This window comes from Cynocephalus volans, chromosome 2 (genome assembly GCF_027409185.1).
Source record: "Cynocephalus volans isolate mCynVol1 chromosome 2, mCynVol1.pri, whole genome shotgun sequence".
NCBI lineage: Eukaryota > Metazoa > Chordata > Mammalia > Dermoptera > Cynocephalidae > Cynocephalus > Cynocephalus volans.
The window spans coordinates 131,787,138-131,809,679 of record NC_084461.1 but is presented as its reverse complement, the minus strand read 5'-3'; the positions used below and the strand labels follow the sequence as shown (position 1 = coordinate 131,809,679).

General features: G+C 42.1%; 1 protein-coding gene and 1 non-coding gene across 2 annotated transcripts in view; one reads left to right on the top strand and one right to left on the bottom strand.

The window, feature by feature from the left end:
• The window catches only part of SH3TC2 (SH3 domain and tetratricopeptide repeats 2), a 57,288-nt gene extending 47,246 nt beyond the window's left edge, over window positions 1-10,042 (top strand). Inside the window, exons 13-17 of the mRNA XM_063088082.1 lie at window positions 386-536; window positions 4,538-4,660; window positions 5,891-6,041; window positions 8,064-8,260; window positions 9,851-10,042. Coding sequence (XP_062944152.1) covers window positions 386-536; window positions 4,538-4,660; window positions 5,891-6,041; window positions 8,064-8,260; window positions 9,851-10,042 — 814 coding nt within the window. The remainder of the gene's footprint in view (window positions 1-385; window positions 537-4,537; window positions 4,661-5,890; window positions 6,042-8,063; window positions 8,261-9,850) is intronic.
• Window positions 10,043-21,960: 11,918 nt separating this feature from the next.
• Window positions 21,961-22,077, bottom strand: LOC134371274 (U5 spliceosomal RNA). Its single transcript, XR_010022716.1, has one exon. It is a non-coding gene; the product is annotated as a U5 spliceosomal RNA (small nuclear RNA).
• Window positions 22,078-22,542: the final 465 nt, after the last annotated feature.

Genomic DNA, 22,542 nt, shown 5'->3' with positions numbered 1-22,542 from the left:
AGTGCAGTCGAAAGATTGATGGACTATGGGTCAATAATAATAATGATAATAATAATAACTAAATTTAAATATTCATGAAGTGCTTTCTATGTGATAGGCACTGTCTCTAATCACTCTAGATTTATTATCTCATTTAAATCTCACAACAATCCTCTTAGGCAGGTACAAACACAACCCTATTTTATGGGATGGGGAAACCAAGGCACAGACAGGTTCTGTACTTTCTCAAGGTCACATAGCTGGTTGGGGGCAGAGGCAGGACTGAAATCAAATCCTGACCTCTCTGTGTGATCTGTGACAGTTTTTCCCTCCAAAGCCTCAGTTTCTTTCTGTGCTGAGTGAACTCTGAGTCCTTACATCTCACAAATGTGTGTCTACCTTCCAGGTCCCTCAGGAAGTCCCTCACATGCATCAAGGAGAGCCTGCGTATCTTCATCGACCTGGGGGAGAGAGATAAGGCCGCTGAGGCCTGGCTCGGGGCAGGGCGACTCCACTACCTCATGCGAGAAGATGAGCTGGTGGAGCTGTACCTGCAGGTAGGCTTCCTGCAGAGCTCTCAGGGATCTGACGACTTGGGCTATTTGGAGCGGTAGGTGTGCTCTCCAAATTGACCAGCTGGAATTAGAGAGGCATGATGTCCATGCCAAGCCCTTGGACAGAGGATCAACACTGGGCTGCTCCCTGGACACATGACGGAAACTAAGCAGTCCGGCAGGCTGAGTACTGGTGGCAAACAGCCAGTCCCTGAGTCCCATATCCATGTGTGAGCCCTGGGAGGATGTGAGCCCTGGGGGGATGTGAGCCATTGCTCACCTATCACATTAAGAATACCCATCTTTCCAAAGCTCAATGTGCACTTTGACTTTAGGATTTTGCTGCAATTTGAGGCAAGGTTGATGTGTGGGGGTATTTAACAACATTGTTCTCTCGTGGGTATTTTTTTGTTTTCATACTTTTAATATCTGAAATGTGGTATAGTGTAGTGATTAAAAGCCTGAGCTTTGAAGAGACAAAAGCCTGGAATCAGATCATGGAGGCATTGATCATGGACTGTGTGACTTTGGGCTTGCTACATGAGCACTCTGGGCCTCAATTTCTTCATGGGGAAACCCAATCTCTTAGTGCAAGGATTAGGTAAGATACATATTTGTATACATGTTATATGTATATATATATCTCTTACCTAATCTTACCTTATATGTGCACTACACACACACACACACACACAAACATACATCTCATGTGCATAGTGGCAAATGCATTGTACACACTTACTAAGTGCTCAGGACTTAGTAAAGGCTTAATAAATGGTATTTAAGTTATACTACAAAGCTATAATAACCAAAACAGTATGGTACTGGCATAAAAACAGACACACTGATCAATGGAATAGAATAGAGAATCCAGAAATCAACCCACACACTTACTGCCATCTGATCTTTGACAAAGGCACCAAGCCTATTCACTGGGGAAGGGACTGCCTCTTCAGCAAATGGTGCTGGAATAACTGGATATCCATATGCAGGAGAATGAAACTAGATCCATACCTCTCACCGTACACTAAAATCAACTCAAAATGTATTAAGGATTTAAATATACACCCTGAAACAATAAAACTTCTTAAAGAAAACATAGGAGAAACACTTCAGGAAATAGGACTGGGCACAGACTTCATGAATACGACCCCAAAAGCACGGGCAACCAAAGGAAAAATAAACAAATGGGATTATATCAAACTAAAAAGCTTCTGCACAGCAAAAGAAACAATTAACAGAGTTAAAAGACAACCAACAGAGTGGGAGAAAATATTTGCAAAATATACATCTGACAAAGGATTAATATCCAGAATATATAAGGAACTCAAACAACTTTACAAGAAGAAAACAAGCAACCCAATTAAAAAATGGGCAAAAGAGCTAAGTAGGCATTTCTCTAAGGAAGATATACAAATGGCCAACAGACATATGAAAAAATGCTCCACATCACTCAGCATCCGGAAAATGCAAATCAAAAGCACATTGAGATACCATCTAACCCCAGTTAGGATGGCTAAAATCCAAAAGACTCTGAACGATAAATGCTGGCGAGGTTGCGGAGAAAAAGGAACTCTCATACACTGTTGGTGGGACTGCAAAATGGTGCAGCCTCTATGGAAAATGGTATGGAGGTTCCTCAAACAATTGCAGATAGATCTACCATACGACCCAGCTATCCCACTGCTGGGAATATACCCAGAGGAATGGAAATCATCAAGTCGAAGGTATACCTGTTCCCCAATGTTCATCACAGCACTCTTTACAATAGCCAAGAGTTGGAACCAGCCCAAATGTCCATCATCGGATGAGTGGATATGGAAAATGTGGTACATCTACACAATGGAATACTACTCAGCTATAAAAACGAATGAAATACTGCCATTTGCAACAACATGGATGGACCTTGAGAGAATTATATTAAGTGAAACAAGTCAGGCACAGAAAGAGAAATACCACGTTCTCACTTATTGGTGGGAGCTAAAAATTAATATATAAATTCACACACACGCGCGCACGCGCACACACACACACACACACACACACACACACACGAAACCGGGGGGGGGGGGGAGAAGATATAACAACCACAATTACTTAAAGTTGATACGACAAGCAAACAGAAAGGACATTGTTGGGGGGGAGGGGGGGAGGGAGAAGGGAGGGAGGTTTTGGTGATGGGGAGCAATAATCAGCCACAATGTATATCGACAAAATAAAATAAAAAAAAAAAAGAAGAAGAAAAAAAAAGAAAATAAAATATCTCTTAGTCGAAAATAAATAAATAAATAAATTAGGAAAATAAATAAATAAATAAATAAAATGACAGTGATGGTATACACATGTGTGTGCATGTGTGCGTGTGTATATGCTTAGTTATATACCTGGAGTTGCTGGCCTTACTGGGAGAAATGTTTCATTCGGGTAGTCAATTTCTTTACCATTATGATGGCTTGTTATTCATATTTAACTCTATTAAACACTCATGTATAACACACGTAAAAAAAATAAATAAATAAATGGTATTTTATTGTTATTACTATTATAACTATTATCTGTACAATACTGACATTAGATAATATGATGGTATGTGAAATGTTTTATTTCATCAAAAACTGCCTGTTATCTTTTCTTCCTTCCCATGTTTTATTTTCTCTCATTTAATTCTCCTTTATACTGTTATGTAAATTTGCACAGACTCCCTTCTGTTGAGACTTAACAATGGCTGCATAACATTGTTGCATGCTTCCTATGAACAGGAGACTTTGCTAAACACTTCACCAGGCTAATGTAGTTCAGTTCTCATTACAAGTGAAGTAGAAGTTTCTAGTATAATTTTCACTGTACAGATGAAGCTCAGAGAGGCTGAGTAACTTGCCCAAGATGATACAGCTGGCAAGTGGTGCAGCTGAGAGTTGCACACAGGCAGTCTGACTTAGAGTCTTCACTTCTCAGCTTCTACACTATTCTGCCTTGGGATTTTAGAGCTAGAAGGGTTTTCAAAGAGCAGACAATTCAATCTTCTGTCATGACTGGGAGACTGGAGCCGAGAGGTAGCTGTTTGGGTTGTGCACTGTATCATGCAAAACTCCTGACTCCGGGATTCCATGCCACTGGCCCTCTCTGTGTAGCTGCACATGCAACAGCAATAACTGCAGAGTTGCCCGAGTGTTTAAGTGCTCACTGGCCAGAACTGGTCTAAGGTCCCGCACAACCCCAGGCTGACACCTAACGTGATGTTCGGTGGGGTTGTTTTCATTAATGTGAATCATTCTCCACCTAAGGCTATTTGAGGTTGTGTAACTGTGCTGCAGATGCGGCTTGACACTCTCCACTGTTCAACTTCCTCTTCACATTTGGTTGAGGTGCAATATGAAATAGCTTGCTAGAGATAAAGAGACTGTTGGGGCTAAGAGAAGGGTAGTGGGCTGGAAGACACTAGCATTTATTTGCCACTAACTATTGGTGTGAACTTGGAGAGTTTCCACATTCTTTCTGAGCCTTACTATCTTAATCCAGAAAGAGTAGGTGTTGGATTAGATCACTGTTTTTTAATCTCAGTCATTTACACATCAAGAAAATAGTTTTGCTATATCCATGTACATTCTATACCATTATTTGCTTATTTTTTTAAATCCAACTTCAAATTAACCTTGCTTTACACTTAACCTTATGCTAAACAATGCTGTCTGAAATCACAGACTTGATACTTTATCGATCCTTTTTTCTAAAATACATTAAAATAAATACATAACTATTAAAATATAAAATGCCTATCCATGTGCTGCTAAAATTCATCTCTAGCACCACCAAAAGTAACCTCTTGTACCATGATGGGGAAATGCTCTGTCTTTTTTCTAGCCCTATGAGTGCGTAGGACAATTTTGGATTTGGGGGACTGTAACAGAGGGTTAAACTAGGTGGTCTGCATCTTACTCCTGCCAGTCCTGGGGAGGTCTGGAAGCCCCTCACTCTTCTTTGACAGCCGTCTCTATCCCACCCAGGCTGCCATCCAGACAGCCCTGAAGGCAGAGGAGCCCTTCCTGGCTCTCAAGCTCTACGAAGAAGCAGGTGACGTGTTCTTCAATGGGACCCGCCATAGGCATCGTGCAGTGGAGTATTACCGAGTAAGTCACGGCTGTGCAGTGTGTTGAGCTGGGCTCTGGCACAAACGTAGGCAGGGACACACTGGGCTTTCATCTCAGATTCCTCTTCACCTTTCTTGCTGGTGTTTTTCTTCCCTCCCTTACATATCCAGCACCCACCTACTCTTCCTCTCTTCAACCTAGAAGGCGCTCAGGGAAGGATCTGATAAAATGTCATTCTCAGGCTTGATAAATGATCCTTCCCAAGATTATACACCATAATAATTACATCTCTTTTGTGCATGGTACTTTACAGTTTGTAGCACACTTCCACATTTACCAGTGTTTTCCATGTACCACTGGTGGCACGGTAGAGATGATATAAAGTGGTACATGGATAAACATTTTTGTTTACTATGATTTTACTGAGCATGTATTAAAAAGTATTTAAAAAAAATAAAAGTGTATAATACCAGCTCATCAAACCCATGATTTCACAGATATTATTGCAAAGAGTGAGGCAAGATAATAAAAGATTTGAGAAATAATACAAATTAAAGAAATGTCCAGATGTTAAGCAAATATGTCAAATATCATAATTATTGTTCATCACTGACTGAAGTTTGGAAACCTCATTATCTTATTTGATCCTAAAATTTCATTTATTCAGCAATTCATTCATTTGTGTGTTCAATTGTTTAGTCTTCTAACATTATCAAGCTCCCAGTCTGTGCCAGGCACTGAGCAAGGGGTGGGGAGTACAAGAAACACGTCCCTGACTAGTGAGGTGCTTATTTTCATATACATTTTGTAGACAAGAAAACTAAGGCTCAGAGAGACGAAGTGACCTGCCTATAATCCTACCATAAAAAAATATAGAAATGAACATTTATTGAGAACTTTCAGACACTATGAGCATATGCATATGTGTACTTCATGAATTAGAGCTGTGGACGCTAAGAGAGCACATAGCTGAGAGGCGAATAACTTCCCACGTGATCTTGGGAAAAGTCACTTCCCTTTCCTGCTCTAGGTTTCCCCAATTTCAGGAGACCTGATGACCTCTAATCCTTCCACCTCTAAGATTTGGATAAAGCACCACGAGAAAGGACCAGGAGAGTGAGTTGAGAAAAGGCATGCACGGGAATGCACCGGCCCCCTTCACTTTAGCCCATCCACCCAGCCCCGGCCGGGAGAATAGAGGCCTCCTAGACCCTGGTATGCACTGATGATTCTCAGCTACACAAATGTTCCTTGTGCCTCTGTTCTCAGGCTGGGGCTGTTCCTTTAGCAAGGAGGATGAAAGTGATGAGAACAGAGCTCCGGATATTCAACAAGCTGACGGAACTGCAGATCAGCCTTGCAGGCTATGAGAAGGCCCTGGAATTTGCCACCCTGGCTGCCAGACTGAGCACAGTCACAGGTCGGTGGTCTTCACTGTCGGGCATATTGAATGGGAGGGGTAAACACTACTCAAGGATGGACAACAAAACAGTAATGGCACAGGCTCTGGAGTCAGATTAGATTGCATGGGTTCAAATCCCAGGTCCAAAGTCAGGGAGACCTAAGTGAAACAAGCTACTGAACCTCTATAAGCCTCAAATTTATCATTGCCAAATCAGGATTAAAAATAGCACCCACCTCATGCAGTTTTATGAAGACCCGTGATTATTCATATAAAGACTGCAACACAGGGCTAGGTACATAGCAAGTCCTTGGTAAGTGTTATCTATGCCCTTGGTAAGTGTTATCTATGCCACACTAACTTTGCATCTTCCAAATTATTCAAATTAACTTTGCTTTTTAAACTTAGCCTTATCTGAAATCACAGGTTTGATGCATCATTGATCTTTTTTCCAAAACATTAAAATAAATACTTAACTATTAAAACATAAAATGTGTACATGCTGCTAAAAATCCTAATTATTATATTATAATCATTATGATATTACAGTTTGTATTGTTCCCTGAGTATGAGGTAAATGGTATTTTATTCTATGCATAGGCTTTGCCCCCATTAAAAAAGGACTGTGTCCTGAATATTTAATTGGTTGTTAGTCAAAATCACATTCTCCCATGGAATCAAAGTGTAAATGAAGGTCAGGTTCTCATTAACCTAACTCACAATATAGCTGAAATAGCTTGCATTTACGGCAAAAGCTAGTGGGAAATAATGTAAGTCATTAAAACAGAAAAACTGCAGAATAAAAAAGATAAAAAATTACTCATCATGAATGTTGGTACTTGAGGAAAAGCAGGTTTTATTAAAGAAGCCTTGATTAGATGTAGGGGTAAATGGAGTCTTCTGTGATGATTCTAGAAGGGACTTCTGGGTATTTTCAAGAGCATCCAGTGTGGATGATACTGGACTTTATTGTATCTAATTGCACTTTTCTCTCTCTTTTCTACCTTTTTCTTTACTGCAAGAAACCTCATCTGAGTGACTGTTTGCTAATCTCAGGAAAGGCTCAACGGTCCCAGGCAGCTTTCTCTTAGCAATCTCTACCCCTCCCTGGACGGGAGCTGGAAAGAGGCTTTATTTACACCCTTCCTACATGTACTTCCCTGTGACTGGATTTTTCCATATCAGTGAATTTTCTTCCTCTTGGACTATGTCTTAATTTTTGCTTTTGGCCCTTTGAAGCTTAAAAGTCATGTTTTTAGATGGTATCAAACAGCTACCTTGCAAATATTCCAAAGTTGTCATTGGAAGCCTTTGTTCCCTATAAAGGTCACTTTGTATTAAAGGGGTTGGTTAGTCATTAAAAAAAACAAACCCACCAAAACCCCAAACAACAAGTCATAGACCCATTGGAAACCAGTGTTGTAAAGCATGGTTTAGAAGTGACTGGGTCTCTGCAACCTATCTGAGACTGAGAGTTGGTAAAGGGGCTGTGGAGTGACTGCTCCTTGGCAGCAGTCCAGAGAACTCTCTGAAGGAGAGACTTTTATGTGGAGAAGACGCTTGTTATACGGACTTATTCTGTATAACTGTGTATTATTGCACGGTATTCTTAGCTACTCGATCAAGCTAGTCTTGTCAGCAGGTCCCATCACAGGGATTTAGAAATAATTCTTTCTCAGTTCTGAGTTAGTGACATCTGCAATAAGGAGACAGTTTTCTTCAGAGAATTGTCTCAGCAAACTTTGACCAGCACATGTAGTCTACTGAGGAACTCTCCTAGAGAGCTCCAGGCTTTCTTCTGCAGCACTTAGCACAGGTGTAATTCTGCATTTGTTGTTTGTGAAACTATGTAAGGAATCTCTGTGTCCTATGAAGACAATAAACTTCACGAGGGCAGAGATCTCCTATCTGTTTTGTTTCTTATGCCCCAAGCACAGTCCCTGACATTTAGTAGACCTTTAAAATGTTTTACGGAATGAGTGAGTGAATGATGACGCAAAATGTTGGCCACAGGATACCTTTCTGTCTTCTGATTCCTAGGAAATCAGAAGGAGAAGCTGGTGGCCTTTCACCGCTTGGCTACAGTGTACTACTCCCTGCATATGTATGAGATGGCTGAGGACTGCTACCTGAAGACTCTGTCCCTCTGTCCACCCTGGCTGCAGAGTCCCAAGGAAGCCCTGTACTATACCAAGGTGTATTATCGCCTGGGCCAACTCACCTTCTACCAGCTGAAGGTAAGAGCTAGACTTCCAAGGTTATGTGAGAGCTATATGCTTTTCTGACTCACACAAAGGTGGTGGAGATCCTTTGGGGTAAAGCTGAGATGACTAAAGAGCCAAGATGGGGAGTCTTGCCTCATAGAGTGGGGAGTGGCTCCACAGGGGACACAATGACTATTTCTACTTGGCCCCACTGGAGACCTCAAAAGTGATCCCATCTCTGCTGAAGAAATAGATAGTAGCTCCTCTTTCTCTTTACCCTGCTGTAATTTCTGGGGCTGCTTTATCTGTCAGGCAGTACACGCACATTGTCTAGTACATGTGAGTCCCCTCAATAGTCTATGAAAATATATGAGACCCCAAAACAAAATAAATATAAGCTTCAAAATTAAAATCAAAATTAATACCTAATTGTATGTCCACAAAATGTTACAGGGTAACTGGTCAACTGCAACTCATTTCTTATAAAATTATATCAAACTATATTTTATAAGAAATGTTGGTGTGTATTTGAGACAATGAGGTATGGGGCCCTTGAATATAGGTATGCTTAGGTCCTGAGAAGGCTTTAGCCCTGCTTGCCCTGCTTGCCCAGAACCTCTTGTTTTGCCAGTCACTTCTAGAATTGTGTTGGGGGTCTGCAATTCTCTGTTACAACTCTGACCCTCAAACTGTGTCCCCAGGTATGGCTTCCTCTTCCCAGAGGTTTCTGTCCTCTCCAGCCTTAATCTCTTTATACAGTGGCCTCTGAGTCATACCTGTGTCTGGCTCTGAAGGGACCCTCAGGGCAGCTCTGCTGTCCTTTCCTGATTTACCAGACTTCATTTCTGGCCTGAATTAGTTATTGACTTATGAGGGTTAATGGGAACCAGACATTCATTTTTGAGTCTCACTCAAAGAAGCATCTATTCCTCATCCCTATTACGTAGGGAGGGACAGGGGTAGCGAAGGACTCCCTAGCCATCTTGCCTCTGCCCACAGCTCCCAGGAAGTGGTTCAGCAGGCAAGAGGGTGTGGTCTGATTGTATCAACCACGGATTCTAGGGATTTCCAAGGGAAGAACTCAACTCAAACTGCCTTAAGCAAAAAAGGCAATTTATTGACCTAAACAACTGGAAATTGAGGTATAGATTTAGTTTCAGGTAGTTCTGGATCCTGGCACTCAAATGTCATCATGGATTTCCTACCTCTCTGTGTATCCCTTCACTCTGTATGTCTCTACTTCTCTTTGTTTCTTGGCCTCCTTCCCCTCCAGCTACTGGAGGGACCATTTCCCCTACTGGGTCACACTGAAAAGTTCTGGGGAGTGATGGGTAGGCCATGTGTGGGTCATGAATACATCCCTGAAGCACCGTTGCCAGAGCAATGATGTTTCATGATTGGCCGAGCCTGGTAAGGTACCACCTCTGCCTCAGGTGGAGGGGGACTGTGATTAGCAATGCCCTGGGGACCATAGAGGGGTGGGAGAGGAGCTCCCTTAAGGAATGAGAAGATGGGGATGGGATGTTGGGCAGAGGAAGCTAGAGTCCCCAGCACTGCCTCCCCATCTGCCCTGGAAGTGTTTGCTAATGCTGTCTCTTCTTTGCCCCCATACCATGGGGTTAGGATGCCCACGACGCCACTGAGTACTTCCTGCTGGCCCTGGCAGCAGCGGTCATGCTGGGTGACAAAGAACTGCAGGACACCATTAGGAACAGGCTGGACACCATCTGTCAGAGCCCCCTGTGGCACAGCAATCCCTCCGGGTGTTCCTCGGAGAGGGCGAGGTGGCTGAGTAGTGGGGGCCTGGCCCTCTGAGGAGAGCTGACTGGTTGCCATGGCCAGAGGCTGCCTCTCTGCCCCAGCCTCTTAAATACTAATCAGCAGGGTCTGAGTCATCACCTGGCTCAGCCCCTCATTTTACAATGAGAAGAGCGAAGTCCAGAGGGAGAGGGGATCATTCCAGCCACACAAGGAGTGGATGATGGAGCAATGATTAAAAATCCTGGCCTCTAAAATGCACTTTCTTGACACATAATTCTGAAGATGAGAAACCTTGCTCTCTGGGAACCTTCTTTCCTTCCCCCAGTGAGGAAATCAGGCACCGCACTGGCTAAAGGGCAAGCAGATGAGAGTTTGTGCTCTTCACTGATTTTCTCAGGGAAAGCCCCTTCCCCTTGCCAGGGGTTTCTTTCTTTTGTTTCTTCAGAACCAAAGGAGGTGCCCGTCCTCATGCTCATGGGGACTAGCAGGAGAGACTTCACCATGCTCTTAGCTCAGAAGACACAGCCTCAGAATGGCCGGATGGAATGCACAGGGCATGAGGTCTGACTCGGAACCACCATCTCCGTCCTGCCACATAACCTCTCAGAAACTCCAGGGAAGCTTTCCAAGGGCCAAGGCTTGAAAACAGAGCACTAAGAAAATTATGACATAAATTACATGTAAATAGTGTATATCATTAAATATCGCATGTTTACATTTACACACACATTTTGTCTCCTTTATAATAGGGACAGATGAGATGGGAGACTTGAAGGATGGATTAAATACCAATGTATCTTACTGATTTTAGTGTAGCTCCTTTACAAAGCATCTGTATGCGTTATCTGTCATTGCAGAACACACTGAGTGGCTTGAAACATTTATTATCTCACTGTTTCCATAGGGCAGGAATCCAATGTGACTTAGCTAGGTCCTCTGGCTCTGGGTGGCTCACAAGCCTGCAGTCATCTCAAGGTCAGCTAGAGAAGGATCATTTGCAAGCTCACTCATGGTTGTTGGCAGGAGTCAGTCCCCACTGGCTGTTGGCCAAGGGCTGCTTACAGTGATGGGCATGTGGGCATTTCCACGGAGCAGTTCACAGCATGGTAGCTGCATCAGAGAGTGAGTGAGAGGGGCAGGAGTGAGGGCGAGTGAGAGAGAAGTCAGTGTCTCTTCATAACCTAATTGCAGAAGTGACAACCCCATAGTTTTGCCTATTTTGTTCATTATAAGTGAGTCACTAGGTCTGGCCCACACTGAAGGAAGAAGGGGGTTACCAAGGGCGGAATACTAGGAAGCAGGGAATCATTGGGGATCGTTTCAGAAGATACCTACCTCAGTACCTGAGTTCTTTGATAATGGAACCAGCAATTCTCTAAGGCAGTAAACTCAAAGTATTGCCCACTGACCAGCAACATTGGCATCACCTGTGAGATTGTTTGAAATGCAAATTCTGGGGCCCCACCTAAGGCCTCTAAATCAGAATCTCTAGAGCCCAGAATCCTGGGTATAAAAAGCTCTGCAGATGATTCCATTGCACACTAAAGTCCGAGAAGCACTGCTCTGCAACAGGTGTTCTCAATGTGATACAAATTACCTGCGGGACTTGTTGAACATGAACTTCCTGATTCCTACCCCTAATAATTCTGATTCAGTAGGTCTGGGATCTATCTGACCCAGGAACATACATTTTTATCAAGAAACTCAAGTCATCCTGATGCAAATGGTCCACGCTTGCTCTGGAGTGTGCCAACATACAAGGAAATCTAGCCATAAATCTCTCTACCTGATGTGCATTAGCTTAGATTTTACAGTCAGAGCATCTGCCCTTAATTTCTAGCTTTCTGGGCTGACCAGATGGTAGGTTGTGTGGGAGGGTGGGATGGGAGTGGTGAGTTGAATGACTGTTGCATCTTCTAGTCACCAAGGTTGTCTACATATATTCTTGGTTAGTTGTCAAAACACTCTAGAGAGTATTCTTTGCCAGGAAGGACATGAAATGATCTAATCCACTACCATGTAAAATAGATGTGGGTTTGCTCCCACCACAAGCCATAAAATCCCTGAGCTGGGAGAGTTGTTGTGGTTGAGGTTATTTAGTCTAATCTCTCATGCAGCGTCCTTTCAGCAACGTTCCTGGGAGACGGTCAGAGGCTCATGCGTTCCAGAGCAGTTACACATCTTATATTTGTGGAAAGCTTGCTTGGCTCTGGTACCCATGCCACAAGCCATTCTCCATTTGACTCAGGTTACAGATCCCTTCCTCTTCCCCACCAACCCATCACTCTCCTCTAGCCAGATTTGTTTCTGTTCCTCTAAAAGTGTGGATCCCATAACTGCTTTTGATGTTGGTGGGTGGGTGAAGAGTGCAGAGGGATTTTATGTACTTAATGTAATTTAATGTTGTATTTTAACTTTGTATTAAGGTTTTTCTTCTCCCTAGCAGTCACATCTTCCCTTGGCTCACATTGAGCTTATAAACATTTGAAACCTCTACATCTTCTCGCGTGATCTCCTGTTCGGCCAGATCTTTCTCAATTGCTACAAATATGCACGTACATACATTCATGCATACACACATATGTGAAGGGCATTTTATCTATCCATTTTACATTTCAATGGGAATTTTGGTTAAAATCTTCCAATTCTGTGCACTTTGATTCACCTGTAAATTTGATTCTGGTAAATTTGTCTCTAACCAGGTCAGTTATAAAAATGTTTAATATGCTTCCAAAGGCAAGGCTATCTAATATCAATTTCTACATTTTATATGTAAACTACTTGCTTAAATAGTCTTTGAGAGTGTTTTAACTATATTATTTTAAAAATGTGGGCTAACTATTCCCTTTGGAATCATGTTGATGCTATTTTTTTCATGATCTACAGAGAGTGAAGTGGTGATTGGATCTGGTCTCTGTGTAAGAAGATTTTACTATACAGTACACATTTGTATATCAAAGGCAAAGATGAATTAAATAACCTCTTTGTACTAACCCTCCCCCCAAAACTTGCTTGGGCTACCTGGCTCCTGGTTCCTGTATTCATCTAAATAAAAAACAAGAAGGGAATTGCAACATTGTGGAAAACCCTGTAACATGTTTTCTCAGCATTCAGGTACACTGCTTCCCAATCCAATGCATTAACACTCTGAAATCTAATATTGCTTTTATCCTTTTTTTAATTATTATTTTAAGATGCCATTATACTGTGTATGTGTGTGTTTGCTTATACTTTGTAAATACAGTGTAACTTATCTGACAAGTTTATCTGGTGAAGGGAGTATGGGAAGGTTGGAGGGTATCAGAATTGGGGGGGAGGCAGACCACCAGTGGGGGGATACCTGGATTTTGGTCTTGATTTTGACATTAAATTTCAGTGACCTTGGACAAGTCACTTAACCTCTATACACCTCAGATCTCTGATCTCTAAAATATGACCACCTCTGGTTTCTTTTCAGCAATGTTATTTCCACACTGTAGGAACAGCATGAGAGACGGTATCTGGGAGATGAGATCATATATTTTTATAGCCCAATTTTATTCTCTTCTTTTTACAGGTGAGTAAACTGAGAAACAGAAAACTGATTTTCTCCCAGCTACATAGGTAGTTAGTGGCAAACACAGCAGTATTCTAGATCTCATGACTGAAGGACTTAGTTGTGCAAATGACAGGATTTCTGACATTCAGGGCTACCTTCACAGTTGCACGTGCATATGTATGCATGTGTGTATGTATACATGCATTTATCACCATGTACCACCTGAAGAACCATTTACCAAACTCTTTCTAAATTGATTTACTGCATTTACCCATATCAACTCACTTTATAAAATGACTGGCTTATGTGGAAGAAAAAGCTATATTTCTTTCCATAAAAAGAACTCCATAAATAATAACAAATACGATAAAAACAAATCAATGCACTAAGTCCAACCAGGTCCTGTTGCCTACTGCAAGTGTCTAGTCTAGGTCTGATTCCATTGTTTGGAAATAGAGAGATTGGCAAGCGGTGGGGAGTGCAGAAGACAGACTGGCATCCACCACTTTCTCCTGGAGCAATCAGAGAATCGAAGAAAGTGGGAAGAGGACTGACCTCCCAATGAGAGTCAATGACATCCAGTGCCACGTGGGGACTCAGTTGGGTGACAGGAAAGGGACAAATGATAGACTATGTAACATGATTCAGGATCAGAAGCATTGTGATGGGAGTTGACTACAGGATGCTGTGGACACTCAGGGAAGGGGACTAAGGCACGGGAATGAGGGCATCGGCGGGGGGCTTTCTGGAGGAAGGGACATTTAAACTGAGTTCTGAAAGAGAGATCTACTTAATTCTAACTGCAGGCCAGTAGGTTATTGTTGACAGAAAGGGCATGGGTCAAGCAAAGTTCCAGAAGGTGGAGAGGGCATGACATTTTCTGAGAACAGCAGTGAGTTCAGTGGGACTGGACTGGAGAGAGTCAGGGAAGCAGGGAGGGGAGAGGAGGGTAGGTTGGAGAGGGGAGGTGGACACAGACCCTTAGGGAGTTTGGACTCCGTCTTGATGGTGAGGAGCCATACAAAGGTTATAAGCAGAGGAGAGAGAGGTGGTCATATTTGTGCTTTGGAAAGATGATTCTGGAAGCAGCGTGAGAATGGATTGATCACAGGACAGCAGGAAGGAAGGTGTAAGAACACTTAGGACTTGGTTATTGCAACAGCATTCTTCAGCCTTTATTTAGATTTCACTAGTTTCCCTGTGTCCTTTTTCTGATCAGGATCCCTCCAAGGATAACACATTGCATTTAGCTGTCACGTTTCCCTAGCCATCTCTGGTCTGTGATAGTTTCCGGTCTTCCCTTGTTTTTCATGACCTTGATAGGATTGGCCTTTCCTTTTGATAGTTGCTACCATTGAGATATGTGCACCAAGAGCAAGGGAGGGAGAAGTCAAGGGAATAGGCTCTGCACTCACCCAGGAGGAAGTCTGAGTGGGACCAAAGGAATAGCTATTAGAGTTGGGCACACCAGGGTTAGAATCTGCTTTTTACTAACTGTGTGACCTTCAGCAAATTAACTTTTCTGAGCCCAATGCCGTCAGAATCACATCAGACAGTGCATGTAAAAGTGCTGTGCATGCAGAAAGCCTGTCATATGTAGCTAGATGATCTGATAAACAGTTCTGAAGCCACTCTATCTTCGGGGACAGGCCTCTACCCAAGCAAGAAAGAAGCCTAATTCAGGACTCTAAACAAAGGAGGCTATTGTTAAAGGGAGTTAATTGGGTGCCTTCTATGACTCTACCTCTCAGCTTATTTATTTTAAAGGTAGGTTTAAACTTTTTTTTTTATATTAGGTTTTATCTGCCACTTTGCGATTCAGTCATGTTTTGCTTCTTTCTCAACCCAAGCTTTGATGTTAAGAAGTGCAGGCCAACCAAGAGCTGTGGCTGGGAACTCTGGTCCTCCATTCAGGGACACTTGGGTCTGCAGCCGGCCTCTCCTTCTTCTTTTGGGCGACCTGAGCCACTTGTTTCACCTCTTTAAGCCTCAGTTATTCCTCTGCTTGGAGTTGCAATCGCGGTAACGTGTGGATGACTTGGTACGAGTGCTCTATTAGTGGTAGCTGTCACAATGAAGCAGAATTAAACAGATTCTTAGTAAGCATGTCTGGTTCTGGGCCCTATACCTCTGTGTGTGTGTGTGCGTGTGCGTGTGTGTGTGCGTGTGCGTGTGTGTGTGTGTGTGTGTGCGTGTGTGTGTGCGTGTGTGTGTGCGTGTGCGTGTGCGTGTGTGTGTGTTGGGGGTGCTCTTTGCTCCTGGGCTTTGACCTTGGCAGTCTTACCTCTTGGTTGGGACAACGTATCTTCCCAGCGTGTACCTCTCTGCTCCTCCAACCCCAGTCAATTATTTCAGAACTCAGGGGAATTAGAGAATGAAAACCCTGGCTCTGAGAACATGCAGTTGGTTCACATTCCTTTAAGGGGTGTTTTCTCCCCAGAGAAACAGAGACAGGTGGCTGCTTAGGGAGTGGGGACTCGGCCCAGCTGTGATGGGGCGGAGGTGGGACCAAGAACAACATGTTCTCTGAGACTACACAATGGGGCTGCTCAGAGAAACTGTGGGAGGAAGGTGGGAGGGAAGGACGCTGCTTTCAATTTTATTTTAAAGGTGGGAATGCCAGCTTCCACTTCTAGTGCTGCCTTTGACTCATTGTCCAGGGCATCAAGCTAGCTTGAGGGATGAGTGACTTCTAGGGGAGCTTCCAGACAGCGTAGGTGTGGGGAGGATGGCTGAGGTCACCTGGGTAATGGTGAGAAGAGAGGCTAATCTATGGTTGTTCCTCTCTGTGAGAAATCAAGAGCTCCAGCAGGGGGCAGTAATGTCTTTCCTAACTAGTAAATCATTACCAAAGAATGCCGGTTAATAGCTCTGGATCAGCTTAGAGCAGTGACTTTTTTACTGTGAGCCTCACTAAGTAAGAAAGGCACTTCAGGTTGTATCCCATTATGAACATGCACAGACAGACATATATAATAGGTTTGACAAAACACCATTTATTCCTTGCAACATGAAATGTACTCTGACACATTCTATTCTATTTATTTTTTAAACATTCTATTCTAGTTAAAAAATATCCAATTTATGACTCACTAAATGGATTTTTTATTCACTAACCTATAGTCTGAAAAGCACTGACCTGGAGGGAGATCTCTATAAAAGTGCAGCGGAGTTCTGGCCTTTGGTCTTCTTAACATATCATTTGGTGGACAACTTTGTGAGACCAGAGAAAGTGTACATATCAAAATAAAAATAATTTTTGACACTGAATACATGTTATGCACTAGGTCCCATATAAAACCTTTGTGAGGACTCTCTCCTGTAGTCCAACAACAATTTGGGGCAGATCCTATTACATTTTGCCACCAATGAGGTTTAGAAAATTCCAGTTAGTAAGTGGTCGAGATAAGATTTGAACCTGTCTCTCTGATGCTATAACTAGAGTGCTAAACCATTACATTATATTGTGTGTCTATGTCAGGTGACACATTTTTGGGAGAGATGCTATCACTAATGTGATCATGAATAGAACCTAGATTAAAACTTATTTCAGCAACCTGCAATATTGGGCTGAAATCAACATGGTGATTCTAGTGGATCAAAAAATGGATTACTGCAGAACAAGATTGGGGAAACCTGATTTTCCAAGAGGTCCTGAAAAAAATATGGGGATATAGTTGACCACAGTCAGGTAACTTAGCCTGGAAAAATAATGATAGACCATCTTTCCCAAATGGAAAAGGGAAGGAGGAACAGAAAGGTTATAATGGCATAGTGGTGATAGGTGAAAACCAATTCCAAATTAGAGTGGAAGAAAATTCCAGGTGGGGAGTGGGGTGAGTGAAGCGACCTTGCAAGAGATCCCAGAGTCAATAACAGAAAACTCTGGATACCTGAGCAGTGGAGTCAGCCAGGTGCAGCCTCATGAGTCTCAGCCAGCATGTTACGTAGAGCTTGAATGGCAGAGGCAGAAAGAGCTCACAGGCATGAGGGAATAACCTATTTGCGATATCATGGAAAAGCTGTTCAGGACATTATCATCCTCCACATGTGTCTTGTGAAACAGTCCGAAGAAGCCCACGTTCAGAAGAGAAGCTTTAACTCTTACGCATAAATAGTGGTAGAAGCACTTTTTTTTACTCACTCACAGTATTCAGGCATGTTTAAATATCTATTCTCTTAACCTTCTATTTTATTTTTATTTGGGGTTGCAAGTTTTTGCCATTACCTATGGAAAGGACTCTTAAAATAGGTGATCTCTTCTGTCTTTGATTTTAACCTTTCAGATGTAGAGTATTTAAATGTGATTTGTATCATTCTAAACTACTTTACCTTTCTTGCATGGGCCAAATATTATGTGTGAAGATAAATTTTTTGTTCCTGAACTTTCTTGTATATTGAGAACTTTTGATGTTTGTTCATCTGGAGATATATTGGACATCTGCTTCATAGAGAGGCTCACAGGAATGCCCCTGAATTCTCTGAACATTGTACCAGACAGCTGTGACAGCAGCTACATCTGCTTTCCTCCCCAGGGGAGCAGCCATGAACCAGGCTGAAATAACAGCTGCATGGTAATCCTGGTGACCAAACAGCTATTTATTCGTGAAACAAAACAAAACTGGCTTTTGTCTGTCCTAGAACATGTAGCTCTGGGACTCCAGTGGGTGGAGGAAAGGATAGCCAAAGAGAAAGACGACTTGGAGGATTTGCATTTTGAGTTGTTTTAAAGTCCTAAAGTATTATGTAGACTGATATTCTGAACCTCTTCCAAGTCCTGTGACATTCCGTTCTTTCTTTCCAGTTATGTAAAGTCTGTCTGTCTCTCTTTCTTTTTAATCATGTCCTTAGATTAAGTTCTTTCTTTTGCATGTTCTCATAGATCCTTGTACTTTTCCTTCAGAGCACTTATCATAGTTTAAAATTATACGTTGGGTGGCTTAGGTTTGTTTTTAATTTAATTAAATTAATTAATTTAGTTTTTGTGTAAATAATACTGTGTACCACCTAGACTGGAAGCTCCATGAGAGCAGGGACCTTGTCTGGATTACTCACGTCTGTATTTTCAGAGCTTAGCCCAGTGTCTGACACATGGCAGACTCTCAATAAATATTTGTTGAATGGGTGAATAAAAAATGAATGAATGAAACTTTGGATTCAGCTTTTGACCCCTTCTTATGCCTTATGAGAGCGAGAAAGTATTAAAACCATAATCTACCTGCTTATTGCTTATGAGTGATTAAGATATCAGGTTATAGGGCTCCTTGCACACATAGCAGGTGCACAGTAAAAGTTTGTTGAGAATATTAAGCATCATTTTCATTTGTTTAAAATTAGTTGCGATAGATGTAGTGGGTCTCTTCCTAGTTTTCAAACTGGTAGTAGTTATGACTAGGGATAATTGTGATCTTTTATTGAATCCATACCAGACATATACCAAGTAACTCACCTGAAGTGTAGGATTTGGTCCTCCAAATGAACCCACAGAGAAGGTGTTGTTATCCCCCTTTTGCAGAGGAAAGAATCAAGGCTCAAAGTAGTTAAGACACTTGCAGATTTTCAAAATCAGTTCTGCCTGACCTGAAAATCACTGCTTTCAATAACTATGCAATTCTGGCTACAAATTTCTTTTTCAGAACTTAGGATCTTGAAGAGAAATATATCCCTTGTGAACATTTGATAGTTTCCTTTTGTTTTAAGGAAGAGAGATGACCAGAAAATCTAGAAGCAAGAACCACGGTTTGTATAAACATTACTGCATCAAACACCACAGGAAATTTCTTCAGCGATGAGTGCTCCATGGAATAAAGATCACCAGGGGACAGATGACACTTTTAGGGTATTTTGGGCTCTAAGTAGTCAGAGTATTGTTTCACAGAGTATTGTTTCTTACCCAAAGTCCCACAGGTAGAAAGTGGAATCCTAAGTCTCCTTCTGTGGGGAATCATAAATTGGGGGTGTGGTGAAATGCAGGATAAAATACTTGGTCCCTGCCCTCGAGTACCTGTCAGTCTGCTTGGAGAAGACTGGATGCATATGTGAGAAGGGCTAGGAGGAAGATCTGAGTTTAGCTCTTGTGGGACAGAGGAGGCAGAGAGCCATCCACCCATCCATCCACCTATCCACTCATATGTACATACATCTGTCCATCCACCCATCCACCCATCCATCCATCCACCTACTCATCCATCCATCCACCTAATCCATCCATCCATCCATCCATCCATCCATCCATCCATCCATCCATCCATCCATCCATCCATCCATCCATCCACACATCCACCCATCCATCTGTTCATCTATCCATTCATCCATTAATTCATCTGCCTATCCATTTATCTGTCCAACCAACTAACCAGCCAGCCAGCCAACCAACCAACAAATACTTAACCTCTTCTGTGCTAGGCTCACACTCCAGTGAGCACGGTAATGACAGTCCCTGATCTCATGGACTCTAGGGGTTTCTGGGTGGGCCAGAGTCCCCTGATGAAGTTCTCTATCATGCTCACTATCACAGCTTAGATTTGTCCATTTATCCTTCAGGCACTAAATGTTGCACTTCTGTTATATCATTGACTCCTCTTAACTTCTCCCCCACGTCAAAGAAGTAATTGCATACTTTAGTTGTTTAGTAGCACATATGAAGGAACAACTTCAGACAGGCTAAGTAAGAGATTAACTCTTACCCAAAGTCCCACAGTTAGAAAGTGGCAAGACTCAGGATACCAATTCAAGTCTAGTTCATACTGCAAATATTGCATAAAACTTAAACTTGACTTTACTAAATGTCATGAAGCTTCATCTAGATAGATCTTGCTCACCCAAACATTCTGGCTGGAATGAATGGTGCTACCATCGAACAACTCTACTATTTACATCCTCAGACAAGCTTTTAAGCTCTTGGTTCCTCACTTTCATCACTGGTAAAATGGGGGTGATGATAATACGTATCTCAGAGATTGTTGTGTAGATCAAATGAGTTAATGTGTGTAAAGTGCCTGGCACATGTTATATAAGTGTTGGCTATTATTGTTGTTGTTGTGCTGACAGATATTTCAGAAGAGTACTTGTTTGGATTAAGAAGGTATTGAACTCATCCTGGAACATGTAGAGCAAGAGCATACAGTTTGCAACCAACTGGATGTGAAACCAGTTGAATGTCCATATTGTCCACTTGGCCTTATGTGCTACGAGGTCAAAGATGTCTGTCTGGATCACTTCTGCACCCATAGCACTAGAACAGTATCTGACCCATGGAAGGTGCTCCATATTTACTGGATAAATGAATGAACAAATAAATGAATGGACTGTAGTAATTATTTAGGGCATAAGTTGTACATGGCTAAAATAATGTAATAAATAAGGATGCCCCCTATAGTTTACCAGCATGACCTGAAATAGAGATGTACGTGTGTGAGTGTGGGCTTCCTCTAGACTTGCAGGACATGCAGCTTCCAGAAGGAAGTTGGGGGTTGTTCTCTTTCTAGTTTCAACATGAGGTGTCATTTCAGGGCTCTGGGATGTCCTGGGCCAGGCCTGAAGTTCTTCGCCAGCCAACTATGTGGTCAATCTCTATGAAAGAAAAGAACCATTCTTCTTGTCCTTTGACTTCAAACTAGGGTCAAAGGCCTTAGGCTGGTGCGAAAATAAATAAAGGCCTGGAGCAGACAAAAGCCATTCTGGAGCCAAGCCTCACTGTAAACATTGGCTTTCCTCTTCTCTGGCCTGAAGCTTCCAGGCACTTCCCTGGGCCCACCATGACCTCACTTGCCCTAAAGGCCTGATGACTATGGCAGGTCCTGGTGATCTTATGTGAAGAGATGGAGAGGCTTTTGACAGAAGTCAGAGGTAAGTGTCTGACAACTGGCTCTCTGAAGAACAAAATGTGTACATGTAAAGTTTATCATAAATTTTACTTTTATAAAGGATTATAACATACAATTCACAAATAATAAAATATCAACTCTCTTTATTGTAAATTCTAGATAGGCAATTGCTTCTCAGACAATGCATTTATTGATTTATGGGGAACTCATATCTAGAGCTAACTGTGGTTGCAATTGGATAACAAGTATAGTTTTGACATGAATTGGTTGATATTTTCATTAACAAGTAAGATGAAAGTGAAACCACAAAGGCGTTGGAAAATTATTCATTTATCAATCATGTGAATGACTTTTTTGCTGAATCAGAAAGAACATTGCCTCAGTGTTTCGTGCTCACCCCGATAATCTTCATTATTAGCATAATTTTGTTAAGTCTAGACAATCAACAAAACTGTAAACTAAGCTCTAATTTGTAGTTTTGCAAATTTCTATGGTGTGAATACTTCCACCTTGGCTGATTTCAAGCTGCTAATAAGGAGTCAAGAAAGATGTGTTGGAGCACAGCATTATACAAGGGCAGTTCAAAAAGTTCATGGAAAAACAGAATGAAAAGATGAAATGAATCTTTCCATGAACTTTTTGAAGTACCCTTGAATAGTATTTCTCCACGGAAATCTTTAGTAAAAGGCGAAAGATTTATACGATCTGAAGAGAAACCAGAGCATCTTGAATAGTATTTCTACCGTACAGATACCGTAGGTGTAAATAAGCCCAAGAGCATAGATAATAGCAAAATCTAGCTAATTAGGAGTGATGAGTTTTGAATATTTATTATTTCTTTTTCTTTTTTTTTTTTTGTCCTTTTTGTGACCGGTAAGGGGATCGCAACCCTTGGCTTGGTGTTGCCCGCACCACGCTCAGCCAGTGAGCGCACCGGCCATCCCTATGTAGGATCCGAACCTGCGCAGCGGGAGCGCCGCTGCTCCCAGTGCCACACTCTCCCGAGTGCGCCACGCGTTCCGCCCTATTATTTCTTTCGAATGTGATATATTTAATTATAAGTTTATATTATTTGTATAATTTAAATTTTAAGAATGAAAGTGTTTAATAACCAGCTCTCAAAATTCCTGAAAATTTAACAATCGGCTTTCAGGAGTAGGCATGAGCAGGCTAGCACACCACTAGCCCCA